This window comes from Rhyacophila brunnea, unplaced genomic scaffold (genome assembly GCF_057557595.1).
Source record: "Rhyacophila brunnea isolate RB1 unplaced genomic scaffold, BYU_Rbru_1.0 scaffold_9, whole genome shotgun sequence".
NCBI lineage: Eukaryota > Metazoa > Arthropoda > Insecta > Trichoptera > Rhyacophilidae > Rhyacophila > Rhyacophila brunnea.
In genome coordinates this window covers 39,938,894-39,966,798 of record NW_028233361.1, presented here as the reverse complement: position 1 = coordinate 39,966,798, position 27,905 = coordinate 39,938,894, and the positions used below count along the sequence as shown (strand labels likewise).

Below are 27,905 nucleotides of genomic sequence, written 5' to 3'. Positions count from 1 at the left end.
ATTTGCTGTGTTTATCAAAATCGGTGATACTATATTTATCTACATATTCATATTGTCATCATCATCATCATCAACCAGGATCAATCCTCTGCTTAATAAAGACCTCCATAGACTGATTCTACTCCTTTTTTTCATATGAATTTATGTATTTATCAAAATCTGTTATATTATATGTATCTACATATTCATATCGTCATCATCATCATCATCATCACATCGACCTGAACCAATACACTGCTTAATAAAGACCTCCCTAGCCTGATTTTACTCCGTTATGTCATATGAATCCCTGTATTTATAAAAATCGGTGATATTATATTTATCAGCATATTCATATCATCATCATCATCAACCAGGATTAATCCACTGCTTAATAAAGACCTCCCTAGCCTGATTCTACTCCTTTCTGTCAAATGAATTTCTGTATTTATCAAAATCGGTGATATTATATTTATCTACATATTCATATCGTCATTATCATTATCATCATCATCGACCTGAACCAATCAACTGCTTAATAAAGACCTCCCTAGCTTGATTCTACTCCTTTCTGTCATATGAATTGCTGTATTTCTCAAAATCGGTGATATTATATTTATCTACATATTCATATCGTCATCATCATCATCATCGACCTGAACCAATCCACTGCCTAATAAAGACATCCCTAGCTTGATTCTTCTCCTTTCTGTCATATGAATTGCTGTATTTATCAAAATCGGAGATTTTATATTTATCTACATATTCATATCGTCATCATCATCATCATCGACCTGAACCAATCCACTGCTTAATAAAGACCTCGCTAGCCTGATTCTACTCCTTTCTGTCATATGAATTTCTGTATTTATCAAAATCGGTGATATTATATTTATTTACATATTCATATCGTCATCATCATCATCATCGACCTGAACCAATCCACTGATTAATAAAGACCTCCTTAGCCTGATTCTACTCCTTTCTGTCATTTGAATTGCTGTATTTATCAAAATCGGTGATATTATATTATCTATTTATATTTCCATTATCATTATGAGCCTGAATCAATCCACCGGTGGATGAAGGCCTCTCTTAAGTTGTTTGAATTTCTGTCGGTCATATGAATTGCTATATTTATCAAAATTACTGATATTATATTTATCTATTCATAATATCGTCATTATCATCATCAACCGAGATTAATCCACTGCTGGATGAAGGTTATCCCAACCTAATTCTACTCTTCTTGGTCATATAAACTGCAATATTTTTTTAAATTTGTGATTTTATATACCTACCCATTTATATCGTCATTATCGTCATCAACCTGTATCAATCCACTGCTGGATGAAGGCCTCTTTAAGCTGATTCCACATCTTTAGGTCCTATTCTTATCAGATATAATATGTATTGCTTCATTATTTATCAACATTTGTGTCGATATAAATGTCCCGCACCGGGAAACTATATTGTTTAAGGATAATTTTTAAATCAAAATATGATTTTTAAAATATTATTCTATGACTCCAAGCATTCATTTTTTATAGACAATGAAACAAAATAATGTTTAAATTTATTTTTTATGCTGCTAACCTTTTTCTGTTATGTACATGGGACCCGTAAGAGATTAATATTCACGTTATATTGGATCGCTATTTATGATAATCACAATTGAGATGTATAATTATTTATCATATTTAAATGCACATACCTATACATATATTGTATTAAAATTAAAATAACAGTGGTAGCAATCGGCGATTGCCAGCTGTTCTGCTAAACCTAGCAGCCTGAAATGGTGTCAGACGATATTGAGAAGGCCAGACTCCAGAATAGAATATGCACATGACTCCAAATTTGTATTGGCAGTGACGACATGCAGATCGTAAAACTGACAAATCAGCTAAATTTTCAACTGTCTGACGTGAATGAAAATTCATCCCGAAGAGAAAACTATGGCGCCGTCTATACACACTTTACAATTATTATATTAAAATCCAACACCAAGTCACTATGACTAAAAGCTGTCTGCAAGACCTAGCGAGACAGACTGGCGAGAGCCAGCTGGCTCAGCTAGTAATTATTATACTCATATGCTTGTATACATACATCTTGGAACATGGTGAATAAGAGTTGGGCGGATGATTCAGAACTCGGAATAAAGAGTCGATTGCAGAATTCATTATAGTTGATATATTGGTGTCCTTTCAATGTGCCTGCACTTATGCTACCTTCTGAGATCAGGTGGCATTCTATATTGGATACGTCGAGCCTGAAAATTTAAACAGAGCTTAAACTTCTACATTTTATTAATTTCAAAAATAGGTATTTCAGCTGAGATTACTGTCTATGTCAGACGGTTTGCAGCACCCCTGGGTATTAGGCGGCCACAGACGGACAGTTCTCGTAACAGGTTGAACATGGCACAGGCAATAACTGTTCAATAACTGTACGTTAGTGGCCACACCACAGATCAGTTTAACTACCCCATTTAAATCTGTCGAACTGTCAACAGACGTGCCCATATACGTACAGTTGTCTGTGGCAGAGCAAGTGTCAAAAACTTTGGAGGTTAGGTTCGCGGAGATATTACACAGGGGTATTGTTTCAATTAGTTTTAGGTAGAGTATACTTGAACGATATTGATGCACGAATAATTTTACTTTGAATTTATTATGGTTATAATTGTTTTTATTAGAAACAAATTGACGTAAAATACACATCTATGACGTTGGTAAAATAAATCATGATTTCGCTAGTGGATTGTGTATTTTATCGATTCACCGAAACAATATTATACACATTCGTGTAAATATAAGATATAATCTTTTCTTTTGAATAAATTATTCCCTTTAATGGACAGTAATAATTTAGTAAGAAAACGGTAATATTTATAAAGGTATTGATTTTATATACAATAAATTTAAACATGCCATAAAATTATATTTACATCAATCATCAGTATAATAATTAATTACTATGATATTATTAAAATATATACTTAAATTTTATTTAGATTTAGCGACATTGTCATTCACAATTAGGTATATTAATTTATGTTGTGAACGTCTTCAATTAATAATTTGTAATATTCACTACATACAATAAATAAAATTTGAGTACTGAGTTATTAGTCTATATTTTCACAATAACTTAATATTTATAATGCTCTCTAAAATTTTAACATTTATATTATATTGTATAAAATAATATAATATTTGCGATCTCCGCGTACATAATACTATTATATTTTTTAATAATAAATGAATTTGTATTTTATAACAAGCAACACCAGCCGTAGTTGTATCGCGCGGTATATTCTACTTTACAACTTGTCAAATAGCACCATACAATGACAACAACGCGCTTTGCTTACGCTTGAAGAATGAAATTAGCAAGACAGTCAGCACTCTTGCGTATCAACAGTTATTATCACGATAATTTAATTTACACACTATTGGTGACAGTAAATCCATGCACGTGAGTAGGGGCTATAAAACTATGTAAATTTTATTCTAATTTTTAATTATACCTACTTGTTTATGAATAAATATGTTTAAAAATATTATATCATCATACCCGAGTGCTTGTCTATGTTTTTGTATTTCTACTATGGAAGGCGCATGCGGAAGATTCATTTGCTTGGCTCTGCAAATCAGCCGGCAGTCATCGTATGTGTAGTCTGACACCGGAATTCCAAGAGCTCTGAAAGGTAAAGAAATAAATGTTTATATTTAATAAGTAAGGTGGTTCTTTCACAAAACCTACTATCTTATTCGTCATTGTTGAGAATGGTGACTCCATTCAAAGACTCCCTACATTATAACTCTCCAGCAGTGGCGAACGGTGGAGGTAGGGTGTTAAAATCCGACATAAATAGTGCACACTGAACTTTGTCGGTCATACTTATTTGTTTCAATTGAACTAATAATATAAATTGCAGATGGTGCTGGTTTGTTTTTAAAATTCAATTATGCCCTGCGTAAACCAAGCATTTGCCTCGCGACAAAATTACCGTTACGCAAGGCTGCCGCGCGCAGCTAGACCGAGCCACAAGACGTCCGAGCAATTTAGTTTCGCGTAGTGGAGATGAGGCCGAATGTGCGAATTGCTGTCGCAGCTACTGCGTTTTTACTTATTCATCGACTTATAAAGCAAAAGAAACAAAAATCTAAAAGGTTTTGGGTTAAACAAAGATAAGTATGAAAGTTGACTTGATTTTTCCCTTCTGTATGATCCCATTAAAGACTCAATCTTCTTTTTCATATCCGCTACGGAGTGGTTCATTTCCTGAGTATTCTGAACATTGCGAGTCCCTAAGCCGTCTGTAGTTACCTTATAATTGTATCAGCTTCAAACACTGATATTTATCCATAATGCGAGGGAGCGAGGCAAAATATTACTGTCCTCAGTGCGCACGGCAATCGTACAGAGGCACCTTTGAGCATCGACAAAAACCGACAACACTTGGATCGGCAGCGGCAACGCTCGGGGGAGGCGGCGCGTGCGTTTGCCTCGGGCGAATCGCGTACTGACTGACCGAGCATTTGCCTCGTGAAAACAAATATGTATTTCTTTTATTTTGTTAACTGTCAATTCATGGTGGAACTGCATTGTATTGTTTAATTTAATAAAACGCATTTTTTTTTGTAGTACTTATTCCACTTTTAATCAATAAATTAGAACCATACCATAGAAAAATTGTGTTTTATTAAATTAAACAACAATACAAATATGTATGACTGACAAAGTTTAGTACGCACTATTTATGTCGGATCTTGACAGCCTACCCCCACCCATCACCACTGGTTTAAGGCATACATAATTTCTCATATTCTATAATATAATCGGTGCCATAAATGGCATGCAGTCGATGAGGTGTCAGCTGATTAGTATCTAGCAGTTGATAGCCAATGTAGTTTTTTATGGCTAAGATGAGACTAAACTAATGATGGTGCTGTAAACAGATGCATAGGAGGTTTGTTAGGTTTCTCGATGCATGTCACAGATTAGTCGACAATTGAGATGCTGCAGCCATTATAAATATATTTTTTTGCTTTAACTCTTGACATATTTAGATTGGAGAATTATGATTGATTGCTGTACACGAAAGCCATTTTTTTTAATGTTCGATTCAGGCTGAGCTGTATATTACACCGTTGTTGGTCAACTTAATTTATCAAAAACTGAATGTTGATTAACAAAAATCTTTTACTTTGCCATGACGTTTCGGACATTGCTAGCGTAGAGTTTCGGATCTCGCTTCTCTGCTTCATTTGGAATATAAACGGGCAGAAATTCAATCTCGCAGGCTGTGTGGACCCTCGTCAATGTCAGCCATAGAAGTTTTAATCTGTAACGAAAGCATACAAATGATAAATTGATTATGAAAATTCTTTTTAGACCAATATTTTTGCTTCGTAAGTGAAGTATTTAACTACCATGAATGGTTTTCCCTGTCCATGGTGTTGTTATATCACACCAACAGGGTATCAACTGTGTTTCTAAATACTAAATCTTTTCAGATATTGATATATTACGTTGAGTTTAGATGGATGTTGTTTTATGAATTACTAAAATTGGACTTTATTTAACTCACTCGGCAAACTTTTCACTTTATTTCTGTGTCCTCACTGCTGACTGAAGTAATACTAATTAACGTAATTCAACTTAAAAGTTCGAAAACTAATATTGTCATGTTTCTCTTATAGAAAGGTTGCAACATCTTGAAATTGAGAGGTTTCAGAGGCAGGCAAGAGTATTTATTCATTGCGTGGACTGTCTGGACATGAGGAGTATGCAAGCAACAAAGCATATTAAGATAAACGGGGAAGGATAAGCGGCATCACTTTGGCAAGAAGAATTTTAAAGGGGAATGTGTGGTAAGCAACATTTAGCTATGGGAAGTCCGCAGTGCATGGTTGCTCACATTTTCCGGATCAATTCCCCATATCACATGCAATCAGCACCAGGCCTGTGGCTTAAATCAATCTGGTCTTCAAGACATTGCAACATGTCTCATCCACAAGTGGTTGTCGTATGTAGCAAGCCTATTAATTTTTAATTACCGTAAAATGTTGAAAATAAATGTATTCAATCAAGACAAGTATTTAGGTAGGGCCGTCCACATATGACATCACGGTTTAGGATTAGGGCTGGGGGGGGGGTAGAGGAAATGTGACATTAGAAAGCAAAACAAAAATTTAACAGGATTTAAGGATACATATTGAAAAAAAAATAATTTTTTTCTGTTTTTCAACATTTGGGGGGGGGGTCAGTCAAAAATATGACGTACCCAATATAGACAGGGGGTAAAAGGTTATGTGACGAAATGTGATATGGGGGGGGGGTTAAAAATAGCCAAAATCATGTGACATAATATGTGGACAGCCCCCGTCCAAAACTCAAAGAAAGATTAGCATATTAATTATTAATTTATTATAATTATATTAATTTTTTAAATGTCATTCATTTAACACATTGACTGTTGACTAGATAATTACTTTTTAATTACCACATTTAAATTATATCGAATGGCCACCTAATATTAATTGAAAGAAAATATCGTCTCTGTTCTGGCAGAACAAACTAAATGGAGAATACTAGTTTTGATTAATTTGACTTTGAAGTTGTTAAAATGTTTGAAATGGTCTGTCATGTGAGTTTGTTAAGTAATCGTAAAAAGGATGACTTTAAAATAAAGACTGTTTATTTATTAAGAAGGTTTCCAGACGGTAAAGTTTGAAATAAGGAACATTTTGGTATAACTAACTCAATATGTCATTTTTTCGAATTAGTGTCTTCTGCCAGAACAGTGACGATATATAAAAATAAAAACGGCGATTTTTCATTTTACTTAACTGTAATTTATAATTTATATTATATTTTTTAAAATTTACGACACAATATTACGCCATTAAAATAATTATTATTGTACTCAGGTGGCCATTTTACTTTCACCCAAGTATTCTGTTCTTGCATGTACGTAGACGGAATAATAAAACAGAAAGTGATTTAAATAACTCATCAAAGGGAATTGATTGCCCATTAGTTAAACTGCCCACGTAGTGTTGCCATTTGTAATCGGTAGTTATAAACAACAAGTTGAGTTGAAGGGATGAATACTAATTCGTTACAAATACATTACGAGAACGATGAAACACATTTTAATTGGCAATCTAAATGATGACATAATGTAGCTGTGTACAAGTTTGAATCACTTTTATTTTTAACAACTTGGAGCGGAATGCAGAAACATTTGTCATAACTAAAATTTCCTTAGCAGAAAACACTATGCAGAAACATTGTTCTTAGTTAAGATCATGTTGTCTATGGTTCACCTCGTCTTAAAGCTTCGTTCGTTTTTTCTATTGAAAATAATACTGTATTTAAAAATTCTCTTTCTTATAGTTTAGGTAAATTATTTTATAATTGTTAACGATGACAAAAATATGACAACTGCACTTTATAAATGCAATACTGCAAACTATAAATACATATTAATATCAAATTGTAATACTCTTATGTTTCCGTTATCAGTCATTATACGTGATTCCACAGGCACCGCAAAATATTTTTTAAACACGGTAACACTAGCGTCAAGTGTCATTAATTTCTATCTGGCATCTTGTATTTCTGTGGGCTGACGTATAAAAAGTAAAATAATATTCTGCAAGTACATGCCAAACGAATTAACACTATCAATATCCATATTGAGATAAATTGTTAAATGAATTTGAGTGTATGGACTGTTTTATAGACACGCGAATTTATTTTGACAGCAGCTGTCAGTGGTAAATGGTAATACGGAAGGGGGCGTGTTCATAACAAAAGTAGTCTATGGTTAAGGATTCCTTAACTCTATACTCAGTATAGTCTATAGTTAAGTCATGCTTTTCGGCAACTTAGCCTTAAGATCAAAATCTTGGATTCTGCATGGGGCTCTTGGACTCAAAGGGTCAAATGCTAAGTCATACTTATGGCCAAATACAGAGAAGACGATGTAAAGCAAGCCTTAACTATGTAGCTTTTTTTCTCACTTTTATTAAATCATCGATGGCAGCTTAAGGTTAATTTTTTCTGTAATAATTGTCATGTTGTAGATTTATATTTATTTGTAAAGTTAATGTGAATTTGAAATTCTAATTTATAAAAATTAAACATATAGGATAGACTGATATCTTTTAATCAGCAAAGTAATAGTTGGGTTTTTAAACATACGCGCTAGGTCCCTCCCAAGTCCAGGTGACAGTGTCAAGGTGATTCGGGTATCTTATGGTCACCGGCTGGATAGGTACTCCGGGATAAAATCCACCCGGTTTGAATGTGATGAGGCATGAACGATTCGTACATGTTCCCTCTGGGAAGATCAGAATCTGAAACCACAAGATATGATGTAATAAACATGTCACGTTATAATATGTTGATTACCTTTTGTCATGATTATAATACGAATACGATATTAATGATACTTTTTGTATTCCACTTCATGATGGATATTAAGGGGGGACATGCTCAGCGTAGGTCAAAATGCAGCTTTTGTTCTATTTTCAAAGCATGATCCTGGACATTCCTTAAACGTTGTAGATAATCTATTAATATACTTTTGAAGCCTTATTATCCTTTATATTAATTTTAAACCTTTCATGACTGCATAAAGTATTTTTATTACATAAAATAGTATTCTTTTAAACCTCTCGCTCTAATGTTTTAGAATATAGTCATATTTCAGTACATAAATGTGCAGTGGTGTTAAGATTTTTTACATTTATTAATTTTTAAATGCATTTATAAAACCATCAGTATAATTTATGTCGACATTATTATATTGATAATCTCTGTGATCCCAAATTTGACAAGAATTAGGCATTTTATTATTCAAAAAATGGGCAAGATTAACACATTTGAAGATAATTCTAAAGATACTAATTATAAGCTATGTCTTTGACCATTCAAGTGTGATAAACATCCTACGAATAATGATTGCTTTATAATAATTATTGCCCTAAGAATAAGGTAAAGTTTTTTACCTAACCGTTTTTTTTTTTTTTTTTTAAACGGTACATGTTCTACCTTATTCTTAGATCACTAACTTTCTTTCGATATGACACCGATACCTAGTATCAATACGTTTTTTGTTTAGTTATGACGACCATAGGTGTCAGTACTGACATTAGAGTGTAAAGTATATTGAGTGTTGTTACCTGTGGCCAGTCGTCAGATGTCGCCCTCTCAATAATTTCCCTTATGGTGTTTTGCCGGGAATTCGGATCATCTCGCCAAACGTAGACTGGCTGAGTATAATTTATCAACTCTGAAATGAACAAAAGCAATAAATTGATTATAGATCTACCACTATATAAGTTGCCTGCTGAGTGAAGGCGCCACATGCTGATATTTGACATGTCATTCAATACTTTTTATATTGTGATAATCTTAGTTCTAAATTCGAACACCGGATAATTTATGAAGGTATATCTATAGCTACAAAGAGTTTGAACTAGGAGAAATTCATATGATCTTTTTGTTTTACAATCATGAGCTGTTAGAACACCCCCAAACTATTAAATGTTTCGGTTCTGGGTTTGGTTCTAGTATTTTTTTTGAGGGTGGGTTCCATCAAACCAAAAAACAATACAGACGTCTAGTTATAAGTATATTATGGATATTTTATTGAAAACTAAGTGTCTATACTATTTTTTCTTGATTTCCTTGGACACATTGACACAGATTTTAATATTAATTAGTAGCCATATCAGTAAATAAGCATTAATAATTAGTAAAAAAAAAGTATGGTTATAATATATTAGTTAATATTATTTTTTGCACAATTATGACTGATAAATAATAGGAAAAAAGCATTAAAAACAATCGAACCCTCAGTGCTTGGCCAGAGTGAACGCGCGGGCAAGAGGCAGCAGCGGCTTGTGAAACTCCAACATTATAACGGGGTGTGAAATGCCCAAAAAAACACATTGACTACGAACATTATTTCACACACTACTGTGTTCTAGTACTGAAAGATGTTTGGCTTCGGAATACCGGGTCGCAATAAAAGGTTCGCGGTTCCGGTTCTGGTTCCAAAATAAGTAACAGTTTTTCAAGGCTCCAGGGTTCGGTTTTCGGTAGCCTATCTAGCTCTAATTATGATGTACGTATAGCGGCGTGGACTATCACTGGACAAATGCCGCCATACAGTGGTACACAAGGGACGCCCTAAAGCCTGCTGGATAAACAAACTCCTAAAGTTCGGTGGACGTACCGTGATAGCAAAGAATTAGGGACTGAGAAGTGTGGAGGGAGGTAGGACAGGCCTTCATCCAACAGTGGATCGACCCCGGCTCGTGATGATAATATAATACCTACTATTGATTACGATTTTACGTGACGGTTCATCTACATATTCTAATAATAGTTTATTATAATATATAAGAAAATGTTATGCACTTGTCACATGTCCACACGTGAAATTTTATTTCATTGTAGCCATACCATGGTGTGTGCATTTACAAATGAATATAATATAATAATAATATGTAGGTACCCACTAGAGATGGGAAAACTGGTAGAATTTGATGACTTAGTATACTTACTACCAGTATAAAAAAATACTTAGTATATAAACTTATTTCAAAATACTTACTAGTAGGTATTTGGAATACTATAAAGATCGTTTGGCGTGCGTATGCGACAAAAGTTTCATACTCAACTGAAACTAAAACCAACTCCATATTTTGAAATACGTATCGGCTCAGGGAACTTAGACTGTGTATCGGCTTCAATAGAATTGCTAAAAATACGCCGAGCTCCGCTTGTCGAAAAGTCTCATTTATTATAAAATTCTAAACATATTTTTAATTTATGAGTTGTTTTTCTGTTAGGTTACAATATTCTTGTTAACAAAAATGAATAGCAGTGATTTTTTTTAAAATTCTAAACATGTTTTGAGCGGTATATAACAAGCCTAAGCCTGTGCGTCATCTCACCACTGTGCTGCGACACAAAATTTATGACCTATATTCATACATTCGAACGCAATAGACTAATTAATTAAAATATACCTATATTCAAGTGCTATCTCGTTCGTGCGCATTTAATGTCAATAGTGTTGAAAGTCTATCAACTGGCGAGTGCACAGAACAGCGACTCGCGATGATATCATCACAAGTTTTTTGGAATAAGTTTATTGGGCCACACATACTTAGTATGGGTAGTTTCATCCGAAACTTGAGTACACAAACTGGTGACAGTATTTCCAACTCATCTCTAGTACCCACTTAACTTTAAAGCCATACCAAGAGAAAATTACACTGCCACTAATAGTTTTATAATTCCACTGAATTAATTTCTTGATTGAAAGTTTTTTTTTGTATTTATTGTTAGGTAAACACTTTCACAGTTGATTCTTGCATTTTTTTGATAATTGGATTAAAAGGTACTGTGTATAAGTCGAAATAAGGCTTTAATTGTGCCCATTGGTTAGTAACATTTATAAATGCTATCGAAAATGTTATAAGTAATTTGAAAAGTGTGCCGTGACATAAAAAAAGGTTGGGGATCACTGAATCTGCCATAGGTACTATCGCATCGGTTACACTAGAAGGGGTATTGATATTCAAATAAATGTATTATCGATAATGTCGAGTCATTCAATTTTGTGATGTGATATTTAGTCAGACAAATAGTTCGATCACTTGAAACAATCAACAACAAATTTCATCACACTTTTGATTATTAAAATCGTAGATTTTGACTCATTATCTATTGACAGAAATAGTAATATTATGGTACCAATTTACAAACATACCCAGTTGTCTTGCGAAGTAGGTAGTTAAATTTAGTTGGCCATTTAAAATAGTACGCGCGTTCTAGATAACTCGAAAATTTTTGAACGTACAGTGCCCTACAGAAATGTAGATTCTTTTTGAGATTTTATAATAAGCTAATTACAAAAATAATATTTTTATGTTACCTAAACGTCAATAATTATTCGTCATTAAAACACGATTATTATGACACCATAATCTTATATGAGGAACCACCATTTGGTGATAGACTCCAGTGGGTCTATTCTATACCTATCGACCGCTAAAGTGATAAAGTGATAAATATTATCAAACTTAGGGTAGGTTTGTATCAAAATATTAGCACTTATTGTAACAATTACACGAAGTTGGTTTTTATTGTCGCAATAAGTGCTATATTTTAACAGCACCTATCTTACTGCTGTTAAAATAAAGCACTTATTGCAACAATAAAAACCAACTTCGTGTAATTGTTACAATAAGTGCTAATATTTTGATACAAACCTACCCTAAGTTTGATACTATTTATCACTTTAGCGTTCGATAAGTATAGAATAGACCCACAAGACCGTTGTAAAGCTTCCATTGGGTCTATTCTATACACTAGGCGGCTATCGACGGCTAAAGTGATAAATATTATCACTTTATCATATGTTTGTATTGAGGCTGTTAATTGTTACAATAAGTTAACCGTCTAAACTGTCAAAACTGTATATCTCGCTCTAAAAGTTAACAGAGCCAAGAGAGGGGCTGTTAAAACATAACACTTTCGACAGTTAGAGTTTAGACGGTTAACTTATCGTGACAATAATTAACTAAATACATAAATATGATAAACTATCGTCGATAACAGCCTTGTGTATAGAATAGCTTCGCAGGTCCGAACCGCATACGTAGCGGACACAAATAGCATAATATACTCGGATATAAAATCATTCTCTTCTATGTTGGTGCGGAGAAATTTAAACCACTGAGCATATCATTGAAATATGCATACGTTCTGTATGCCTTTACGGAGAGTTTCTGTACCGGTGCATTTCTAGTGAGAAATATTTTTTAACAACGTAGTATTTCTAAACGAGTGAGTGTTTGAATGAATGGCATACTACGTAAGTAAATAAATATTACTCGACGTTTTAGTTATACATTTCAAAAGAAGCCGGTTCACATATTATATCAATAAATTTAATGAATAAATAAACAGTACATGTTATAATTATTATAACATGTAAATAAATACATAGTGAATGTGAATAATGAATGCACGACTATGATATTTTCGATACACTCTGTGCAAAATAACAAATAATGTCTGTATCCATTTTTTCAATAGTAAATAGCCTTGAATGCATAGACTTTGTATTAAACAAGTTTAATCGAATACTCAAAAGATGAGTGCCAGATTTATTAATAATATAAAAAAATCACGTTAATTACAATATTGTTGTTTTTATTTAATAAAACGCATTTTTTTTTGTAGTACTTATTCCACTTTTAATCAATAGATTAGGACCGGTTTCGTCCGCCTCAGTGGGACATTTTCAACTGAATACATTTTTTTAAAACAATATTCATCAAACAAAATCCAAAGCGATAGAAATAATATAACAATAGGTACATAAATAATTATCCGTCCAATAATACCTTCCCAATAACAGATAATCTAATGAGGTTGGACATTAATATTTCATACTGCGTCAGGGGCATTAAACAAATTATTTTAAATATTGCCAGTTAACAAAATAAAAGAAATTAAGTACAATACACAAAAAAGGTAAGGCGACGTAACACGGAAAGATGTACGTTGGGCAAAAAACTACAAAATTAACGAAAAGGTACGCATACAAGAGTAGGTACGCGATGTGATACATAGATATGGTTAAATTAAGTAAATTGTAAATGGGCTGGAACGATAGATAACAGCTAGAAAATGCAATCATACAATTGGCAGTACCCAAAGGACACTGAATAAACAAACACCTGGGTCTGCTGATGAATGGAATAATAAATTATGATTGAAAAGGGAACTTTATATAATATTATTATGTACATTGCAACGACGGTGCATATAGAAAATTTACATTGTGCCATTATCAGTCTTAAGCACCGAGGTGCATGGTTGCAAATAATCGGTCCCGTGCGGCTCCGTTCGGGACGAAATGTGAGCAATTAAATATTCATTATGTCGCAATTAGAGTTGGGTATTTCCCGAAAAATCTCAATCTTGAGAATCGGGATTTCCCGAAATGATGAAATTTTGAATTCTCGAGATTCGGGATTTTCAGAAAAGAATTCTCGAGATATCGGGAAATTTAAAAAAAACCTGCAAAAATCCTAATATGATAACATAAATTATGATTTTTATTTATTTATATATTATGTAAGAAGACAAACAAAATATAAGTAGGAAAACAAAAATAATTCAAAACATTACTTATTAAAATAGAATTTCAAAAAACATAGACTGTCCAATTGCTGCGTCTGACAATCGCGTACGTTTTTGAGATACAAAATTTCACAATGTTGCAAAAATTGCGCTCATTTTGAGTCGACGTTGGCTTATTTGTGTTAAAGCCCCCCCCCCCCCCGGCCAGTCTTTGAACGTTTCTTGTTTTCTGTCCACTTTTTTCACATAGAAAATCGTTTTTTCAATTAATATTTGATAATAAAGAAATCCCGAATCCTGAGGAAAGATTCTCGAGATCCGGGATTTCCCGAAATGTTAAATATTTTAATTCTCGAGATTTGGGAATGAAAATCTCGAAAATTTCTCGAGAATTCCCGAAACCCAACTCTAGTCACAATACAGCGCTGTGGAAGGCGGCCGTGCATAATCCACGGCTGTACAGACACGGCGGGCGGTGGAGGGTGTATTGTGCCATTAATTTATTCTACTAATATGATTATTTATATGGGAGAACGTGTCTAGATATAAGTTGTGGTAAGTCGGGAAGAATTAATAGTTACGCTGACATTCTTTAATAAAACATGACATCTCCAAAACTGCGCGCCAGATGCCAGATAGGGTAAGAAAATAAGCAAGATATCAGAATAAAATGCTAGATTTTTTCAAAATTATCACAAAAAAAAGTATCACAATTTTATTATAATTATAAACACATTGGAAAATAATTAGTATTTTACAACTACATAATAGAATAGGTCATAAAATTTATCATTAATGCAGGTATGAAATTTAGTCGTCATTTTTATTTAACATTTAGTGTACTTATGAATTATAATAATATGTATATTTGTCATGATTTATATCTGCAACGCAGCGTGAGACACACATTATCTATATGTGTCTGCTCATTGAACACAGTGAACGCATTGACGAATGTTCACAAGTGACGCTGCCACCTAGTATTTTCCCTAGTAAGATATTATAAAGTACGTAAGACCAGTATGTTGACTTTTGAGCAAATTTGGTGTAATATTCTAGCTTTATTCTGAGTAGTTTTAAGCTGTTTGCGCTGTTGAAAAACGCTAGATTTAACGCTATACGCCAGATGGACATTTGTGCAAGCTAGATGCCTATTCAAAAATGTTACATCTGCAAGAAAAACACTAAGTTGGCAACACTGATTACGCTGATGGCCCGATAATAAATTCTACCGAAGTGTTATGAACAAGAGGTCATCTAAAGAAAGAGCAAACAGATGTAGCACATTGATAATGAACATAAACATATTGTAATAGCCAATGCTTGACATGATAAAGGCATTACGAAATGAAGTTAGGATTGGGCTAAATCACAGGTGCACAGCTCACACTTCGCGTATACAGCCATATTTATTTACAGAATGCGATTTTTAGTAAGTACAATCAAATTTAGACAACGCGGAGCACGAATTAATCTTGTGTAATATTTTTATTCGTTGGATACTTACTGTTTCAAGGAAAACTTAAAACAAATTGGCATAAATTAGACTTATTTCTTAGGTAACGTATAATATTCTTTAGCAAATTTACTAAACTACAGAAAACGTTTAAAAACTTCATTTCGACAATAATTTGAAAACAACTGCTTTTGATATCTGGAGTCCTTATGGAGTTTCCTATAAGCTTATTTTAGAGCGCGTCCAGAAGAAATTTCTTCGATGTCTTTATAAGATATACCCACGTATAATTATTTTACTTTCGATAATTCGTCAAACGATTACTTTCCGACTGCCTTTCTACAAGGCATGCTCACTAATTTTCGCTCTCTTGAATCTCGTAGGTCATTAGCGCTTTTGAGACATGCTGTCTTTGACGAGGGATGGTTTCCAATCCTGGCGTCTTTAAGAATTAAAATCAATATATGCGCCCAGTGACGTCCCTAGGCAGAATGCCGCCCCTAGGCAGCGCCAAAATGCCGCCTCATTCTTGTCCAGTATTTTTTTTATCATCCTTTAATGACTCCAATATCGAAGAAATGTGTTGAATGGATGGATACATTACTAACAAAATTGAAAATATAGACTGTAATTATTCGCAAATCTACTCGTGTCGTTTATGGTCACCAAGGACGCCGAAGGGAAACGGAATTAAACTAGACATCGCGAACCCAACAAAAAAATTACAGTCCTTTTAAACTTTTTATGTTAATTAATACATTATGTTTCCAACCAGTAGGCTGAATTTTTAACACAATCACTGCTGACCTTTTAATTACCACATTTAAATAACATGTTAATTATATCTAATGGCCAACTACTCCAAACGCGCCAGTCACGGTGTTAGAATTAAATGAGTTAGTGGAAAGATATTTTCGTTATTCAGTTTAGGTAGCTATTTCTCCTCGATTTGCCGCCCTTCGAGTAACTGCCGCCCCCAAGTGACGCGCAATCTGCCTACCCCCACGGGACGTCACTGTATGCGCCTGTCAATTAGCCATGACATATTCTAGGTCAGAACCAGGGAACTCAGAAATAATGGGAACTGAAATAGGTAGGCCTAACGGATTTGGAGAAACAGGCAACCGATCTCGAGTGTGGAAGAATATGGAATAAACTTAAACACGTGTCAAGAATACGGTCGTTCTTCGTTCTGACAACTGCTCTGGGCTTATGCACTGACGCGCATTCAATATTGGTATATTCGAAGGTTGCAACACACACTATTGCACGTCTATAATGTGTGGTTCATTTTTGTAGGACACTGCTTCAAAATGTAGTTTATTGGGGTATAGCCTGTCGGAATTCTATTTATTAATCTGTTCTTTGGTCAGAACTGTTAAGCCTATCAGGCACCATTAGCGTGGGATGCAAGACTAGTCAATGCGCTCTACAAAGACAGACAGTTTCAATGATATGCTGTGTATTTTGTTTTTCAAATTTTATTTTACTGTATAAAATTGTTTATGTTCATTGTTTTTCTTTCTTCTCTCTATATTTGCTATACTTAATGTAAATATGATATTGTGAACGGCCTGAACTTAGATTTTTTATATCCACAATGTTTTGCTTTCTTAAGTAAATAAATAAATAAATTACTTACAGATTAAAAAAAACTGGTCTTTACGTTTTGTATGATGTATGATATTATTGACTGTAGATGGACAGGCTACATCGTTGAATAAATAATATTATAACTCTAGATCAGTGGTTCTCATGTGCGGCCACCAGAGGATTTTGCTGCGGCTACCAGCACTTTACAGGATAATATTTAAAACATTTATTTATAAAATTGGTTGAATACACATGACTTAAATTTCTTTCCACGCTCAAATGATCCATAATGTGTTTTTGTGATGAGATCATGTGTGAAATAGTCCGTTTTTGAGCATAAAGTCAATTCTAAGAATTGGCAACGATTTATTTATTGATATTGTCGATTTTTCCTACTACTGTAAACTGTGAAAGATTATTCAGTGTAGGCAATGCACTTCATAACAAAACAAATATCGAAGCCAGTTGACTGGATGTAAACTTAGAAACAGCCATGCGGCTCGCATTGGAAAAATCAGTATTGAGGAATTTCTATTTGCACTATTGTTAAATACATAGGTATATACTTAAATAAGTACTAAAATGTTCAAAAAATGTCTTTTATCAAAAATTAATTGATCCATTTTTTAGTAAATAAAATTTAGCTTTAATATTTTCAATCACAACAGACGTGAAATTTGGTGCGGCCACCAGACGTTTCCATAGAACTGTCAATGTCAATTGTGCGGCCACGGTTAAATTTCACGTAAGAACCACTGCTCTAGATCGATTCAAGAAGTATGTGGTAACGAATGACTAAAGACATAGATTTGTTAGCTATAAGTTAGATTTGGCTAAGATGAGGAATAAAACTAATTGTTATATTATAAAAGTCCAGAAAAGATGTCAGCCAATCTGTGCATTTGGGAACTGGTCATCGACTTAATGAATTGGGCAAATGATAATCAATCAATTGTCTAAATTGTCTGCTGAGATACCTCAATAGGCATTATGGAAGTACTAATAAATTCTTCATATTAGAGCGAAAACTGGTTTATTCGTAGATAGTGACTTTCGTAGACAGTGTCGCCCTTTATCATTTTAAAATCTCAAATTGTAAGTATGTCAATTCAAAATGTACCATATTATTTTATTATTAATCATATTAAAAGCATACTTCAGTGAAACGGCAAATAATTTTCAACTATAGGTGCGACGAAATTTCGGACTCGCTGCCAATCGGAGAGCGATATTCGAGCTGTGAACACGTAAATTTGTTTTGTGATGGCGTCGGGGGAATTAATTCTTAAATCGTGTAAAGATGACTAAAAAACTTTACCCATTTACTTGAAAAAGAAAACATGTCAATGAATATATTATTATTATTACTAATATAACAATAAACATAACATTAAATGGACTCATGTTGAATTTTTATGACAAATTGTGTTTTGTTCTGCACGCGTCGTTTGCACAATCTTCGCGTCGCATAGTCACAATCGTTTTAGACCGTGCCCCAGCTGAAGTATAGCCTTAAGCAAAGAAAATAAATAATGAAAATCGTGAAAATTCTGGTACCATACAACACATACTAATTAACTAATGTAATAAAGACTTAAGACATTCACGGTGGCCGCGCGGCTTAAGCGTTGGACTATCACGCCGTGGGTCTCAGGTTCGAATCCTGGGTCTGGCAAGTACACATATTGTTTTTCAATTTTTGTGTGAGTCAGGGTATGGACCTAATAGGTTGAGCAAGTGGCTGACATCCATTTCTCGTAAAAAACAAAATCTGTTAATACAAACCTCTACTCTGTGGAGGCCCATATGATCCTATTAGTATCGGATATGGTCGGAAAAGACTAAAGACTTTACTTTAGAATTTTACTATATAACTATAACAATACTAACCTAACATGATCTTGATCTTGATCCCGTGGAAATCTGTTATGCCAAAAGTCAATTCTTAGTATAATATCATTAATTATTCATAAAATATTTGAAATCGTTAAACTTTGTAATTTGTGTGTTTATCTCTTCATTTTGTGATTAAAATGAATATTGACAGTAAATAAATGCACATTTACCTATGCATATTGCATACGCAACTGTATAAATCATTATTATAAACAAAACAGTTATAATTGATTATAATAAATATTATCTAATATTCCCTGTCTGAAATGCGGCCCTGTTATTCAAACAAAACACACGTATTATATGCATACAATGGTGTGCGTCGCACTTTCCAAATACACCCAATATTGTTTGTGCGTCGCCAAATACCACGCGTAAAATTAATTTTAATTCATGTTAAGATATTGACATATATATTCAAAATAACAACAAAAATATGCTTTCTTGTGAAATGTAGTTGCGCTATTTGTTTTATTTTTCATATTTGTATCGCTACTACAACCTTTTACTGAACATATTGCCATTTTCAATTTTAAATTAACATAAAACCGAGAGCACTGAGACAGTTGTCAGACCGACGCACAAGTTTAGAGTGACGTTTTCTGAACACGCGGTTTAAGTTTACCTTACTCGAGATCGGTTGCTTGCGTAGCCTTACCGGTTGGGTATTTCAGTTCCCTATATTTCTGAGTTCCCTGCTAAAGACACTTTGGCACCGCAGGTAAAAATCATAATATTATTTATATACACAAAAACCACCCTCAAAAGATTGCAATATTCATAGTATTAATAAAATTCTTCTGTAACTTGCCGCCCTTTGGAGTGTGCTTATAATGAGCAAATTCAGTCGTTCCCATTTTCCTCGTAATAACCAAGTTCGACTGTATATCTACACAAAAAAATAAACCACTAGTCATCATTGTCATATTCGATAAAAAATATGTTTAGTTACACAATGTTATTATAGGAAAGATACATTGATATTTTTGCTACGTTTTTATGGTTTTTTTTTATCGTGGAAGGCCTCAAAATCATTCAATGCGTCGGGCATCTACGTTTCTAAGCCCGTCACTGGTACTGCTCATAAGCAACACGTGACTGACCTACCCCCACAGTACGTCATTACTCTAAGGAGCCTAAATTTGTGATCAAATTGAGATGCATGGCACGTCACTGTAACGATGTCACGACGACAAATTTAGTCTATGGTTTCGTCATTTTGCAGAGTGTTTTGAACGATCACCACCTCTCTATATTCAATTATAGAGAGTGCCAACTCTAACGTAATAGTATTTTGAAGTATTATTAATTATTCATGCATTAATTTGAACAGTTTCTACGTGTGCGTATGTTAAAATTACTTGCAATATTATATCCATAGATCATATTTTGAGCAACCCAACCTGCAGACCATAAATAATAGACAATATTCTTATAGAAAATACATAGTGCCAATAACTAAAAACAAAAACGTGACGTGATTTTGACATGATTCGAAAAAGTGTAGACATTTATAAAATGACGTTCAAAACGTCATACAGGTGTCGATGCAGTGCGGTTCAAAGTGAGGTGACCTCATTGTTGTTTTGGTGATTTCGGCAGATTTTGCCGACTGTTCGTTTAAAGGTTCAATATGTGCAACGGGATGGGACCATCAGTCTGATAACATTTTAAACACCAAGAAAAACGACATTACACACTTATTTTTCCGTAGCGGCAGCTGACTGTCACGTCACGTGATAGTCCGCGATATGCACCATAATATATTTCGCTCTTAAAGGTTAGCCCCATGGATGCTGTATTTCACTGCAAAGTCTTACCACCCCAGCTTAGGTCTCCCAACACTTTCCTGTATATTAAAGACGAGCCTTATTGGGAGGCTGGCCATTTTTAAGAAATGAGAGCTCACAACTTCCAAGTATTTGCTTTCTCGTGCGCATTTATAACTAGATAAATTAGATATCACACTGAATAGTAGAATGTTATCAATCATTTACTTAAAATTAATATTTTAATGACGCTAAAAATAAGTTCAAACCTCGGTACAAAAAACCACTTAAGTGGAGTTACGATCATTTATTTGTATAGTGGGTTACGATTTCTATAATACACATTAATTACGTATGTGTAGTTACTGCCAAATTAAATAATTAGAAATCCACAAATTATATCGTAACAGCTATACAATTAGTCACATCAAGTGCTGCAAGAATTTTTTAAGTTAAAAAAAGTGACAAAGCAAAAAAAATATCGCCCGCTGATGCCTACACAAGAACCTAGTGATACAATTTATGAGACGAGAGAAAAAGCTAAGTTATTTGTGTTACAGTGATTAAAAAAAAAATCACAACACATGCAATGATGACATTAATAAAACATTTAGGCAGATACATATACATTTTTTATCTCGCGGAGGCGCGTCCCCACTCCACCGAGCGGTGCGTGCGCGGTGCAATTATTAGAAAGTGTTACGTTTATTCGTGGAAAGTGACAGTGCGCTTTCTTGAAATATATAATATATTACTAAGTAGGTATAACAATTACAATTTAAAAATTTCACACTCATGAAACTACTAAACAACTTATAAAAACTTGAAAAAATTTACGTACACATGTCATAATCTACTGAGGATTAGAGCATTTTCACTAAACCTACTCTAAAACTAGTGATTTTAAGTAAGCAGACGGCTAAGGCACTGACAAGTTTGGAGTCCCATCATGATTACAAAAAAAAAAAATATGATGACAGTACTTCCATCATTAAGCCCCTAAGCAATGCATGACCTGCCTACTCCCACGGGACGTCACTGTGACGAGGTCACGCGGGCTTCCTCGTGGTTAGTTTGAAAACGACATATTGGAAGTAAAAGCTGGTTAACGAAATAAAAATAGCATTGGTTAATGCTTACTCTTCAAAAGCTCAATGGAATCATATTTTAATACAACTTTAAATGTACTTACGTAACACTTGAATGGCTTCTTAGTATATCGTCACTGTACAGGCCAATTGGCGTAACCCTCACTTTTCACCGAAGTGACATTTTGATGGTAGTGGACTTATTGCATACTCTTACACGAACTGGCCAAGTATCATAAATCCCAAAAAAAATATTTCAAAACTATTTTTTAAGCCATTTGTAACTTATCAAAAAATATTCCACGCAAATGCTGTAACCCTCTCTAAACGTACAGATTAAGCCACTAACTGGCGTATGCATATAACAGCAAACTGCATTCAAGCTATTTAATGCAAATTTGCATGCATAAACCTAAATAGAGACCGTTGAATAGTGCTGACGTAATACGCGTCATACCGTGACTAATGTTACCAACTTTTAAATTTTGATTCCCCGATAATTAATTTAAAATTTTGAAATTGTGAATAGGTGTAAAAATGTGCAAACGGTACCATATAAATTTAATAATTATAAATGAATAATTATCATGAACTTTAAATAATTTATTTGTTATAATATCATCTTTATTTTATACTTCAATGCACAAAAGGATAGAGTATACCGAGTAAACATTTCTATAATATGGCAATACAGCTTCGCTTATTGACAATATTGATATTTCCATCGATCCTCGATATCTGTATACATTTTTACAATTTTAGCATTTTTATCACCATGAATCCATCTCTAGCCCAACGACGACGTGCAGTTAACTTCAATCAATACGAACTAAACCTACTAAACGCTTGTTGTGATGAACTCATTTTAGACATATATTAAAGTGTCACTGACAGATCGCGCAGATCGCCACCATTTTAAGTTTGGTGCGCATTCCTGTACGCATCTTCGTGACGTATGCATTTTTTATAGTTTTCTTATTCTTCCGATAAACCACTAACTGCGTTGAGCGCGGTTCGAAACTGTATGAATACGGCTGTAAATTTGTAATAAAATAATATATATATAAAATAATAAATAAACATTATATAAAATAATAAGTAAGACCAATGCCCACAGTTTTTTTCGCTTTTATTACGCCAATTGGCCTGTACAGTGGCGATATTATATAATATTGATATTACATTATATTAAATAACCAATCGCCTGGATCTAAATAAAACATACGCAATAGTCTTATAATGTATTATTACAATTGTAAAAAATACTAATAAAGGTTGCTTTGAAGACAATGTTCTAAAGGAAAAAATATATCTGATCATAATATGAAAATAAATCCAAAAAAATCGAGTAACGAAACGTGGCATGGTTAGTTTCAGATTGGGCAGAAAGCAGAAAAGCCATAAAATAAACCCATGGTTAAGAAAGCAGCAAGAGTACGTGATATGATTAAGTAGATGAAATGGCAATGGGCTGAACAAATGCCATGGAGATACAGTGGTACTCAAGAGGTACTAAATATCCTACAGGGATGCCCTAAAACCATTGATATACTACTGGATGAGGAGTTCCCATACAAGTGTCTTTTTAAAAATGTACCACAAAAGAAGATATTACGAATATCGTCTTATAATATTTCCTTGTAGGTATAATGCGTTAAGACCGTTAACATGGATTCCCGAATTTCACCCGTATTACCCTGGCTCTAAAACTAAATTTGCGTTCTTGGAATAGTGACCCTAAGGGTGTCTGCAACCCAAAGCTTGCAAGCTACCAAAAAATCATGTCTGAGCGGACAGAAGTCGTCATGCGCTGACTATTATGTAGAGTAAGATGCAAGCTAGATCGGGCTTACTCATAATTATTGCCAGGTCGTTTTCGAGACAAATATTAAGTGAGCTTATATCGAGTTAAGTCCGCTGATATTAAAACAGTAAGTTTTAACACTGGCCGAGTCGCTGAAAATCGGGCGTCATTTTAAGAAGCATATGATTCATCCAGTAGTATATCAATGCCTAAAACCCAGTGCATAGATGCACCCATACAGTTAGAAAGAGGGCGCAACTTACGACTGTTTAATCTGCAAACCGGTTAACTCCATTTGGAAAAATTGTTCAGGAATGAGAAAAAACTTAATAATTTAACTATAGAGCGGAATTTAACAATACCAAAAACATACTTACAAATACGCTGCACTGTGAATTAATACACTATTTTAGCTTCCCTTTTATATTTATGAAGAAATTTTATATAAAGAGCGGAGTTGTTCCATTTACGATATAAGAAATTTGGCACCTGAAGTTGGCTGTTTTTTGTGAAGAACGATAACGCATTTATTTATAGGTTTAGGAGTTTGAGATTTAGTGTGAGCATAGAAAACATGCTTTATCACGATAAAAAAAACGCCACCAAAATCTCATTTTTGATCAAAAGTGCAGTTAGCTGGTTTGCAAATTAAAACTCATTTAGTGCCAACACCGCGACTGGCGCGTTTGGAGTACTTGGCCATTAGATATAATCAACGTGTTATTTAAATGTGGTAATTAAAAGGTTAGCAGTGATTGTGTTGCAGTCGCAGTAATCGACCCCGGATGATACAAAAATTAGATATATATGAATAATTTTACTTATTTATTTAACTAGTATCGTCAGTGATGCTGCTCGTTAGTAAGATCCAAACAGTTTAATCATTGCGCCAGGTATATCCTTCGGAACCCAAAAATCAAGCTTCTTCTTATGCATATGAAAAGAAAAATCATTAAAAAAAATCAAGTAAAAGTGTTATAGCGATAGATTAAAAAAAACGCCTGAAATAAATTTAATATCCTGTACATAGATAGAGTGGGCCAAAAATGCGTTCTTATAAAAAAAAAACATCAAAAAACTTGTTCGTTACGGCTGAAGATCTACTGACCCAAATCGTCCAATCTCGCTGGGTCACTCCGCACGGACAATGAGACATTCACTTGACTGCTATTAAAAATATTAACGTTGTGCTTGTCAAATTTAGAGTCGCGTTAAACGTAATGTTGCATTAATGATCTTTTTGAAGAGATATCAGAATATTTTTTTACATAAATCGAACCATCGCAACTAAACTGCCACAATCCAAAAAACGTCAAACCGAGAAAATCAGCTTTGTTCGCATTTTTGTACTGTGTTTTTGAAATATATTTAGATATTGAATGAAGTTTTGACTTGAATTTGATGACTTAGAGATATGAAATTTTCGGTACATATACTATGAACGATAGACAATGAAACGTAGTAATTAACTCAAAACACGTAAATTTGGACTTGTGGCGGTTTAGTTGCGAGGGTGCGAAATACACTCTCGTAAACAAAATCTCAATACTCAATATTAAAGTGGGCACTTTTGCAGAATAGGACAAAGACATTCTACGACAATCTGCAATGGTACTGTTCGGTTATCAGGAATATAGCGGAAAACACATTTTGAAAATAGCCGATAAACTGGATTATTTGTTAGGTTAATCTAACCAAACCTAACCTAACCTAAACTAACCCAAACTAACAAATAATCCAGTATATCGGGTATTTTCAAAATGTGTTTTCCGCTGTATTCCTGAAAACCGAACAGTACCTCTGCAATCATTATTATTAACTCCCATTGAAATATAAGTGTAATTAATATTATATAATTTATATATTTTACATTAATAGCTGGCGTACAGTGTTGTACATGCATTTAGAAAATTGATAAAAAAAATGCTGTAAAGATATGATTTGTATTTTGCAATAATGACATTTATTGCAATGCAGGTAGTTTTAATTCTCTAACCACATTCAACTGTATTTATCAGTTTATGACATTTATATGAGCTGGTCCTGGAAGACCCAGATATATATGGACATAGTCGTTTACCGGTCCTTTTATTTTCCACATACTGCGTCCGCCTAATATATCAATCCATGGATTGATTAGATAGACCAGGTGCAAAACGAGATTTATATTATCGACCAGAAATGACCGCATGTTGCTGCTGGTGCACCCGACATCTCGAAAAAACCGCCCGGACATTGTCGCCAATCTAAATGCACCTGTACCAGTGCTCGTCAATACCGCCCGCAAAAAATAAAAAAATGTATAATTCAAGAGCTTTTTTGGTTTTTCGAATTGCGTATCGATAGAAATTTACATACTTCCGATAATCAGTGTAATTTGAGATTTAATCCGTTGCATCTGTTAGTAGAGTAGGTAATTATTGAAATACCTGGAATATCTAGTATTTTTTTACGTGTTCTATGTGCATGGGTGCGATATCCGAGAGATGCAGGTTCGATTCCTTACTTAGTTTTTTCAAAAAGATTTCTTCTATTGGCTATAACATATTTTCTCAGAAGTGTTTTCAAAATTATGTATATTCAATAATTAGAATGTTAGATTCTTAAATCTTGTGAAGTATTCGTTGCATAAAAAAAATAGTTACTTATTTAAAAATTTACATAATGATATTTTGTAATAGGTTAGTTTGGAGAAAATAATTTCTAAAGTATCCTACGATGTACTTCTCACAGGTAAGTAATTATACCTTTAAATAAAACATACAATAATAATTTGGTAAAGTGAAAAAATGAATCTCCGCAGGCTGGTCGCATGTTTGCAGTTTGAGAAGAGCTGCAATAATAATGCGCTGATCTACGACTCGATAAACCGCGATATAATTTGCAAGTGAAATCTATCCGGCGGTTTCCGTGTGGACAGGTGTTAGTTAAAATTTAACTAACCATACTGCGATATCAAATTTAATGATATAGAAATAGACGAAGGCGAGTCTTGTTGAAGGAATTTCTCACAACAGGATGCGCCAAATAATGACGAAATTGATTTCTACGTGGTTGTGTCGAAGGGGGAGGGGTCGTGAGGGATAGCGCCTTGCAGTGACAGTGACGTCTCGTGGGGGTAGGCGGGTCATGCGTTGCATACGGGCGGCACATTATAAAAGTCGGCGAATGAAGGAATTAATACAAATATTACAACTTTTGAGGGCAGTGGTGCTTTTACATGAAGTAAACAACGCTGTCGCTTCATTATAAAATACCTACCTATCTATAGACATCTTAGTTTAAAAATAATCGAATCATAAAAATTCTACATAATAATAACTATTATTGTATTGTAAAACCTATTGTAATACATGTTATAATGGCGGTCTATCGCACAGATAATATTTTCACAGCGATGTCTTCAAACATGTCAGCCCTACAGACGTCCACGTACTTAAAATCACCACTGTTTGAGTGGAATTGCTCTAATTCTTAGTAGATAGTTTATATGTCAATTTGAAGTTCTTTGGTGATTATTTGTCTATTTATATTATTCAGAATAAATATTATGTAAGTAGGTGCTAATACCAAATATATCCTTCCCCATAAAAATGTCCCCAACTCTATATCAAAAATTTAATCTTAATGTCAACGTACCCCTGATAAAAGCCCTGTCTGCAAAGAAACATTATTACAAACAATTTCATTGCCCGCACGCCGGACTGATCCCTTCTAATCTCCAAAGCCCTCCAAGAATCAATGTAATAAAAATCAATGTCTGTATAATCTACAATAAATCTAGCTCCGCGCGGAGGTAACAAATTAAAATCTGTGTTTATTCATAATATATTCTTGTTGACCTACAATGTTATACAAACCCCCAACACATGAATTGTCTCTCTCCCTACCAAAATACCAGGATCTGAAGACAATCGACACACGTCAATTCCCCGTAGGTGTTAGTACCTAACGAAATTTGAAACTAAAAATGATAGGGGATGGCGTTCTAAGTCTGCTTAAGGGCGGCACTTTACTCAGGGACGTCACTGCTTGCAGATGAAGCGTCTTAATGGCGGACGTGCTCAGCGTAGGTCAAAATAGAGCTTTTATTGCATTTTCAAACCATGCTCCTGGACATTCCTTAA

At 34.0% G+C, this 27,905-nt stretch overlaps 1 protein-coding gene across 1 annotated transcript in view; it reads right to left on the bottom strand.

The window, feature by feature from the left end:
* LOC147063621 (lysophosphatidylcholine acyltransferase-like) overlaps nt 1-27,905 on the bottom strand; it is a 129,847-nt gene that overhangs the window by 10,093 nt on the left and 91,849 nt on the right. Inside the window, exons 4-8 of the mRNA XM_085959783.1 lie at nt 9,186-9,295; nt 8,203-8,357; nt 5,198-5,335; nt 3,562-3,687; nt 2,092-2,254 (exon numbers count right to left, since the gene is read on the bottom strand). Coding sequence (XP_085815909.1) covers nt 2,092-2,254; nt 3,562-3,687; nt 5,198-5,335; nt 8,203-8,357; nt 9,186-9,295 — 692 coding nt within the window. The remainder of the gene's footprint in view (nt 1-2,091; nt 2,255-3,561; nt 3,688-5,197; nt 5,336-8,202; nt 8,358-9,185; nt 9,296-27,905) is intronic.